The sequence below is a fragment of the Eulemur rufifrons genome, chromosome 9 (genome assembly GCF_041146395.1).
Source record: "Eulemur rufifrons isolate Redbay chromosome 9, OSU_ERuf_1, whole genome shotgun sequence".
Classification (NCBI taxonomy): Eukaryota; Metazoa; Chordata; class Mammalia; order Primates; family Lemuridae; genus Eulemur; species Eulemur rufifrons.
The window spans coordinates 22,432,864-22,441,924 of record NC_090991.1 but is presented as its reverse complement, the minus strand read 5'-3'; the positions used below and the strand labels follow the sequence as shown (position 1 = coordinate 22,441,924).

The 9,061-nt window shown below is 40.8% G+C and overlaps 1 protein-coding gene across 1 annotated transcript; it reads left to right on the top strand.

Moving 5' to 3' along the window:
• The first annotated feature begins 511 nt into the window (after nucleotides 1-511).
• Nucleotides 512-5,339, top strand: LOC138392355 (schlafen family member 11-like). Its single transcript, XM_069483122.1, has 4 exons — nucleotides 512-1,568; nucleotides 2,263-2,394; nucleotides 3,572-4,295; nucleotides 4,491-5,339. The coding sequence occupies exons 1-4, from the start codon at nucleotides 512-514 to the stop codon at nucleotides 5,272-5,274; spliced, it is 2,697 nt and encodes an 898-aa protein (XP_069339223.1). The 3' UTR covers nucleotides 5,275-5,339.
• The last annotated feature ends 3,722 nt before the right edge of the window (nucleotides 5,340-9,061 follow it).

Below are 9,061 nucleotides of genomic sequence, written 5' to 3'. Positions count from 1 at the left end.
TGTAGACTCCGCTTTCGCCATTCCCTCCGTGCCACCCACCCACTATCACTCTTAAGATCTGGCCAGACAGAACATCTCTCCACTGCTTTAAAACACTATTTTCATTACTGATTCCAGGCCTTCCCATATACTATTCACTCTGATTATAATTCTTTAATTCCTTCTCCCAACCTCTGATTCCTTTGCTGGGCTCACTTAGATATTAGCTTCAATGCCTTTACCTCCAGGAAGGCTTCCCTATTTATATTAGGTTGATTGTTGCTGTTAAGTACTTCCCCTTTCAGAGTACTTATCACACATGACTGCAGTTGTATTATTCAGCCATGTTTCCTTCCAGACGGTGAGCTCTGAGTAGCAGGGGCTATGCCCATCCTTGCTTTGCCACTGACTGTCCGGGCCCCGGCACCTATAGGAACTCAGTAAATATGTTTGAATACATTAATGAATGCATTTTGTGTGTACTTGGAATCTACTTCTTCATCAACCCTGTTTTAATGGTTTCAGTTGCAGAATGAACGTGGAAGAATATAATTCGTCTCTGGTGCTAGAATTGTCTTACCCAGACTTGGTCATCAACATAGGAAAAGTGACTCTTGGAGAAGGAAACAGAAAAAAGCTACAGAAAACTCAAAAAGACCAGGAGAAGGCAAGAGTTACAGAGGCTGTGTGTGCTTTATTAAACTCAGGAGGAGGAGTGATTCCCATGGAACTTGCAAACAAGGATGAGCGTCCTGTGGAGCTGGGACTGGATTTAGAACAGTCTTTGAGAGACCTTATTGAGTCTTCAGATTTGCAGACTTTCTTTGAGTTCAAACAACAAGGGAGGCGTTTTTACATTTTTGTTAAGTCTTGGAGCAGTGACCCTTTCGCTGAAGACAGTTCTGTGAGGCCCCGCATTTGCAGCCTCAGTTCTTCACTACCCCGTAGATCTGGCACTTCTGTGTTTCCCATGCATTCAAGAGAGGCGTTTGACTTCCTGAAGAAAAGGAAAGCAAAAATCCTGGGGAAAGAACCTTCTGGTGAATTTCTCGATGTTATAAATCAAAAGCTCAATCATTCGGATCCTGCTGACTTAGTATTCCAAAAAGACCGTATTGAACATGGTGATATCCTGCCTTTTCCTGAGTCTCAATCCATAGAGTTTAAACAGTTTGCTACAAAACACATCCAAGAGTATGTAAAAACTATAATTCCACAGTACGTCCCAGCATTTGCAAACTCTGGAGGAGGCTATCTTTTTATAGGAGTGGATGATAAGAGTAGGAAAGTCCTGGGATGTGCAAAAGAAAACGTTCACCGTAACTCTTTGAAAAGTGTAGTAGCAAAAGCAATTTGCATGTTGCCCGTTGTCCACTTTTGCTCTTCAGAACTAGGGGTGGAGTACAGCACCAAAATCATAGATGTGTTTAAGGGAGGAGAGTTGTACGGTTATCTCTATGTGATTAAAGTGGAGCCATTCTGCTGTGCAGTGTTCTCAAAAGATCCCAAATCGTGGATGGTGAATGACAAGGACATCCGCAGCCTGAAAGCCAAGGAGTGGGTGGACATGATGATAGATCCCGATCTAGGTAAGGGGAAACAAGTGCCTCCCTCCCTGTCCTCCTGCCCCCTCAGCATCTCCATGTCCTTCTACATTCTTTGGAACTCAGCTCCTCACACCCACTCAAATTTACTTTCTTTAAATGTCCATGCTTTTCATATATGGGAAGGTTTTATTTGGTGAGAAAAAGCTAAAATCAGATATATTGTGAACGGTGATTTCCCAGAAAAGAAGAGGTAAAGGGAAATTTTGGAAATGGATTCCTTTATTAAAACTCTCTAATTGGAATTTGCTAGACCCTCATAATGACAATTACCTTGTACCTCAGTTTAGCATGAAATCAACTCTGGGAGACAAAAGCCAGTGTTGGGTGAGGTTTGTTTGGTTGGGGTTAGTGGAGGTGCATGTGCAGGAATATAAAACACATGATGACTAGAATTTAAAAAGAGAGTGTTTTAAGTGTCACTAGAATTCCAGGAAAGAGCTATTCAAACATGGAAGAGGAAGCATTATATTGAATTGGGAAACACCACTCAAGATCAAAAAGAAGGGCTTTGTAATGGTGCATCTTTGGCAAGATTGACATAAGGTCAAGGAAAGGTGAAGTGTCTGACTTTGGGCCTGAATTGTACCATGTGATATGGAATTTAGACAGAGCCTTCTGTGGGCTATGCCAGTGGTGAGGGACAAAATCCTACAGGGTAAACTGTTCTTTCTTTCAGAGTTACTTTCAGAGTTGGCCAAGGCTTTTGAATCTCAGCTGAGCCTATCAGACAGGCCTCCACTTTGCAGACCGGTGTATTCCAAGAAAGGTCTGGAACGTAAAGCAGATCTCCAACAACATTTGTTTCCAGGTACTAACTATCAGTTTTTACATTAGGAGAAAGGGAGGTGATTTAATACAGTTGGTTAAACACAAATCCGTGAAAGACTGTGTTCTGCAAATCCAAGTGTATAAAGTGACGGTGCCACAAGCCTCTTGGGGATGAGTTTCAGGTACCCTTAGAAATAGCTCAGTGGTTGCCAAATCTGGCTGATTACCAGATAATACTGTAGGAGGTAGTTAAACATGCAGGTGTTCAGGTCCCCACCAAGAACTTATAAACATGTAATTTCCAGGGATGAGGGCTGGCCTTGTGCATCTGAGCAGCTTCTCAAATTCTTCTGATGCTCTGCTGGGTTTAGAACCACTTATCTAGTACAAGTGTAGGCAAACAAGGGGGTACTGTGGAATAATTGACCACTACTGGTCAGCATTTTGGAGATGGAGGAATCATATCTGTAAAAAGAATAAAAATGTTTGCCTGGTAGAATATAAAAACACAGAGAAACCACAAGTAATTTCTCTTGAAGGGACTAGAGGAGATGAGTCACCAGTGCCCCAGAAGAAGCACAGAATAATCATTCAAGACCATAGACAATGTTCGGTAACCTGTCTCCCCCCTGCCCAAATATTTTTTAGCAAGATTTGTCTAGGAGTTCCTAGTTACAAAAAGAAACCTAGATTTCTAGAGGAGGAAAATGACTTATTTAACTTCATACATCAGATTTATTAAGTGTGAGATCTCACAGTAGAACATAAAATACAAATGTCCTAATTAAGTCTTAACATTTATCAAGGGCCTGATAATTAATATATTAGGTCTGCCTTAGGCCTACTTTTAACCAAATAGTTTTCTTACTTACTTGAGATCTTCGTGGTCATTAGCTTATAAGAAAGGTTTTTTTAACATTCCACAATAAGAATCTTAGAGACAAAGTAATTGAATATATATGGTTTCACTTTCTCAGGTTCAATAAATTCCACTTTAGTTGACACACTCTACTCTCCATGAGATACGTAGAAGGGAAGCATCATTCAGTTTACCACATTTGTAGGGTGTGGGTTACACAGAGGTGCACCAGAAGGAATTTCTCCTAAATTGCATAATTATTTTGGGGGCTTTACTCTCTCTTTTATATATAAGATGTGATTCATACAAAATAGTGCAAACATATTTTTAAAAACTTTTCTATTTTTTCAACATCTAGTGGCATCAGGTCCTTTGAGATATACTCCGGAATCCCTCTGGAAGGAGCTGTTCTCAGAGCATGAGGGGCTGGAGGAGTTAATAAATAGGCAAATGCGTCCTTTCTCCCAGGGAATTTTGATCTTCTCCAGAAGCTGGGCAGTGGACCTGAACTTGCAAGAGAAGGAAGGAGTCATCTGTGATGCTCTGCTGATAGCACAGAACATCCCCCCCATTCTCTACACCATTCTCGGGAAGCAGGAGGCAGGGGGGCAGGACTACTGCACCCACACAGCCTTAACTTTGAAGCAGAAGCTGGTCAACACAGGGGGCTACACCAGGAAGGTGTGTGTCATCGCCAAGGTCCTCTGCCTGAGTCCTGCGAGCAGCACAGAGTGCTTGGGGGGTGCAGTCTCTCTGATACCTTACCCCAGGTCCTATAGCCTGGCAGACACCCAGCAAGTGGGAGCCTTGCTCCAGGCCCTCGTGATTGTCCTGCTCAGCTTCAGGTCTTTCCTGAGTGACCAGCTCCGCTGTGAGGTTCTAAATCTTCTCACAGCCCAACAGTATGAGCTATTCTCTACAAACCTCCGCAAGAACCGAGAGTTGTTCATCTATGGCTTGCCTGGCTCAGGGAAGACAATCATGGCCATGAAGATCATGGAGAAGATCAGGAATATGTTTCACTGTGGGGCAGACAGAATTCTCTACATTTGTGAGAACCAGCCGCTGAAGAACTTTGTCGGGTAAGCAGTTGGACCTTATGTGTGTAAGTGTTATTTACTCAGGGTTTAATTTTATCTGCTACGTCTCCTTGTTCCTTGAGAATTATGTGGTAAAGTGATCTGTGGCAACAGACTGTTCAGGGGAGCACAATAGAGTAATTTTCCCTCTTTTTTTTAGTTAGAGAAAACCTGAGTTTGTCATTTTAATTTTTACAGTAACAAGAAGATCTGCCAAGCAGTGACCCGGAAAAGCTTCATGAAATATGTCTTTAAAGATATTCAACACATCGTCATTGATGAAGCTCAGAATTTCCGCACTGAAGATGGAGACTGGTACGGGAAGGCAAAAACCATCACTCAGAGAGCTAAGCCTTGCCCAGGAATTCTCTGGATCTTTCTGGACTACTTCCAGACCAGCCACTTGAGTTGCAGTGGCCTCCCTGCTCTCTCAGACCAGAATTCAAAAGAAGAGCTCACCAGAGTGGTGCGTAATGCAGATGCAATAGCCAACTTCTTACAAGGAGAAATGCAAGTAATTAGAAATAATCCCCCACTTAACATCCCCCCTGAGTCCCTGGAGATGCTTCTTGAAGCTGAATGGTCTCCGAGTATTCAGGGGTCCTTAATAATTAAGACAGACTTGACAGAGCAGCAAATAGTGACCTGCGTGGCAGAAACCTGCAACCTACTTTTTAAAAAGGGCTATTCTCAGAAGGATGTTGCTGTTCTTGTCAGCACTGCGACAGAAGTGGATCGATACAAGCATAAGCTCCTGAGAGCAATGAGGAAGAAAAGGGTTGTGCAGCTCAGTGATGCATGTGACATGTTGGGTGATCACATTGTGTTGGACAGTGTCCGGCGATTCTCAGGCCTGGAAAGGAACATAGTATTTGGGATCCATCCAAGAACCCCTGAGTCAGCTATCTTACACAATATTCTGGTCTGTCTGGCTTCCAGGGCAAGACAACAGCTGTATATCCTGTGGCATGGTGACCGTTAGGAAGAAGTCCACACCAAAATGAGATGAGGCAATTGCCATGTAAACTTCTGTGGGTGAAAGTCTGCTTGCTATTGGGAGAAACTTCTTTTTAGTTCACAAGTCAGCTAGAGATTTTGGAATTCCTCCTCCTCTCTGGTTCTTCTTTCAGGGTTCCTCCCTCAACTCTTTCCAGGAGCTATGGTTGCCCCACATGCTCTGCCCTGTTTCTGCCAGACAGAAAGATGGTGGTTTTCTATAGGAGCTTTTGCCACTCTGCACGATGCAGACCTGTGCCTTGTACTGTAAAAAAGCCATAAAAAAAGAAACTCATCTTGTGGCTCTACTTTCTTCCAAGTCTGGACTTTTCTTTTTTTTTAAGTGACTTCATATACTTTGTTGTTTTTAAAATTTGTCCAGAATTTTTAGTTTTCATCTGCAGAAGGTTGGTCTGTTAGGGGCTTACTTGGTCATACCAGAAACAAAACTTTTTTCCTGAATTCTCGACATTTTCCTTTCCTATACTGATTCAGGACTTGGATGATTACCAAGATAATTCAGTCCCTGAGAGAGTGAGTCTTAATCATGTTGACAGAACAAGCAGCACTGGTATTTAATTTTTCAAAATTGTAATCTCCAATGTCTGTTCTCAGAACAGCCCAAACCAAGCCTTAATTTTGATAGTAAACATTAATTTTCACTTTACAGATAAATTATAGGCCAAGAGAAAACAAATATAAACCTGTTTTCCATGGGTTTCAGTGGGACATAGTACTGGAGACTAAAATCTGGTTATAAAGGTGTATACCAGCCCCAAAGTGAACAGAACTAGGAAAGATGAGATACCTTAAACAGATACAAGTAGACCTACCATTTGATCCAGCAATCTCATTATTGGGCATCTACCCAAAAGAACAAAAGACATTCTATAAAAAAGACATCTGCACCCGAATGTTTATAGCAGCACAATTCACAATTGCAAAGATGTGGAAACAACCCAACAACACATGAGTGGATTAATAAAATGTGGTATATGTATACTATAGAGTAATACTCAGCTATAAGAAACAATGATGATATAACACCTCTTGTATTTTCCTGGATAGAGCTGGAACCCATTCTACTAAGTGAAGTATCCAAAGAATGGAAAAATAAGCACCACATGTACTCCCTACCAAATTGGTTTCACTGATCATCACCTAAGAGCACATCTAGGAATAATATTAATCGGATTTCGGGCAGATGTGGGTGGGGGAAGGGATGGGTGTATACATACAGAGTGCGATGCGCACCGTCTAGGGGATGGACACGCTTGAAGCTCTGATTCAGGGTGGGGGGAGGGTGGGGCAAGGACAATATATGTAACCTAAACTTTTGTACCCCAATAGTATGCTGAAATAAAAAATATCAGTGAGTTTATATGGCAATTTCTCAGATTGAATGTACTTACTGTTCAATAAAATACTTAAATTTTAAATCATTCTTGAATTGTAATTTTTTTCCTTGATGTTCATATTTTGGTGGGCCATTGTAAGGACTGAATGTTTGTACTCCAATCTGCACCCCCAAATTCCCATGTTGAATCCCTAATATCCAGTGTGGACATGGGGCTGCTAAGCAAGTAATACAAGTAATAAGGTTGCATGAGGTCATATGGATGGGGCTCTGATCTGATAGTATTGGTATCTTTATAAGAAGAGATATCAGAGAGCTTACTCCCTCTACCCCTGTGCCCACAAACAAGAGATCATGTGAGCACACAGAGAGATGGCGGCCACCTACAAGTCAAGAGAAAGGGCCTCAGAATGAAACCCACCCTGCTAACACCTTGATCTTGGGCATCTCAACCTCCAGAACCATGATACATAAGTTTCTGTTGTGTAAGCCACCTAGTCTGTGGTGTTTTGTTATTGTAGCCTGAGAATACAGCTATATGATGATTCTTCAAATAAAACCACTGATACTGTGTCATAATAAAAACAGTGATACTCATTTAATGCTAATGCACTTACTTACTTGCTTTTCAGTTTCTACAAAACATTCTAAAACACTCATCTAAATACTAACAATAAGATATTTGGATTACTAATGGAAATTAAGAATATTACACTCCTAATACTCCATTTATTAATAATCCTATTCTACTAATTCCCCACCCCCCCATTGTAAATTTTGGACTTCTCTGCCTATCTTTCTCCTGTGTTTACCCAAGGAATTCCAGTTATCTATCCTTGAAATTGTAGGCTCTTTAACTTAAGGGAAATATGACATATCAGCAGATTAAGTAGGAAAATGGTCCTTGTTTCTTTCTTATTGCATTAAATCAGATACAACTCAGCATCAAAAAGCTCTTTATAAATGTTGTTGCTAATGAATTAGTCTTGTAAGATCCTTGGACTTGTAGTTGTTGCAATGTTTGTGGAAGTAATTCTTTAAAAGTCTAATTCTGACTGATTGTATCAATCAGTGATTTTTTTTTTTGCCCTAGTAATAACATTTGAAGCAATATCATATTTTTAAATGTATAAATCCCCATGAGTTTTTATTTAGACCAAAGAGGATTACTGATGCTTCCTTCTTCTTCCCTATGAATGAGGAAAGGTTTAGCTTATATATCTGCTGCATTTCTGTTTTAAATAAAAATTTGAGAATTTATGCCTTATTAAACTGAAAAAAAAATGGTACTGTGAAATACATGATTACATTGGGGGCAAGGGGAGGAGTGAGGCCAGGGACTCCATGATAGGGTCTAATGTGAGGCAGTAAAATGTGCATCAAGATTCACCTTCAGTTGGGTTTTGCTGTGTGCCTGCCTGTCCCTGCCTTCTGGCTCTCGACATCTGGGACCTACTTCATTAAAGGTCTGAAAATTTACCCAGCCATTGTCAAATAAAATAAAAGTCTGAAACATTTAAATCAACTTTTTATCTTAGAATAGTTTTAGGCTTACAGAAAAGTCGAAAAGATAGTCCAGAAAGTTCCTGTATACCCCCCACTCAATTGCCTTTTTTATTACTGTGGTTCACTTGTCATATCTAAGAAACCAACCTTAGTATGTTGCTATTAACTAAACTTCACAATTTATTTGGATTTCCTAGTTTTCCCCTAATGTCCTTTTTCTCTTCCAGGATCCCACCTAGGACACCATATTACATTTAGTTGTCACATGTCCTTAACCTCCTCTGATCTGTGAGACATTTTCAGACTTTATTTTTCATGATCTGTTTGAGGAGTGCTGTTCAGGGATTTTGTAGAATGCTTCTCAGTTTGGGTTTGTGTGATGTTTATCTCACAGTTCGATGAGGATTATTGGTTTTCAAAAGAGAGATCACAGGGGTGAAGTGTCATTCTCATCACATCGAGGGGATATGCTATCAACGTGTCTTATCATTGATACTAACCTCGATCACCTGACTGAGCAGGTGTTTACCAGGTTTCTCCACTATGAAGTCACTTTCCCCTGCCTCCCATGTCACTAAGTGGAGCTGACACTGAAGGGTAGGGATTGAAGTGCCACCTTTGAGGGAGGAGTATCTGCATAAATCATTTGAAAATCTTCTGTATAGGCAACATGTCTCTTCTTCCCCATTTACTTATTCCTTCAATCCTTTGCTTGTGTATATTTATTTAGTAGTTTATGTTATATTCCAACATGACATTACTTACTCTGTTACTCAAATTGTTCTGGTATTAGCCTTTGGGAGCTCTTTCACGTTGACTCCTGTGTCCCTTTCACATGCCCCCACCATTTTATTTTTTGAGCATGTGCTTACTTCCTAGCACTGCAAGATGTTCCAGGCCCATCTTGTAT

Coding starts and splice junctions, on each gene's coding strand:
- LOC138392355 (XM_069483122.1), top strand. CDS start 512: ATGAACGTGGAAGAATATAATTCGTCTCTGGTGCTAGAATTGTCTTAC. Junction 2,395..3,571: donor CCAACAACATTTGTTTCCAG/GTACTAACTATC, acceptor TTCAACATCTAG/TGGCATCAGGTCCTTTGAGA. Junction 4,296..4,490: donor CCGCTGAAGAACTTTGTCGG/GTAAGCAGTTGG, acceptor TAATTTTTACAG/TAACAAGAAGATCTGCCAAG.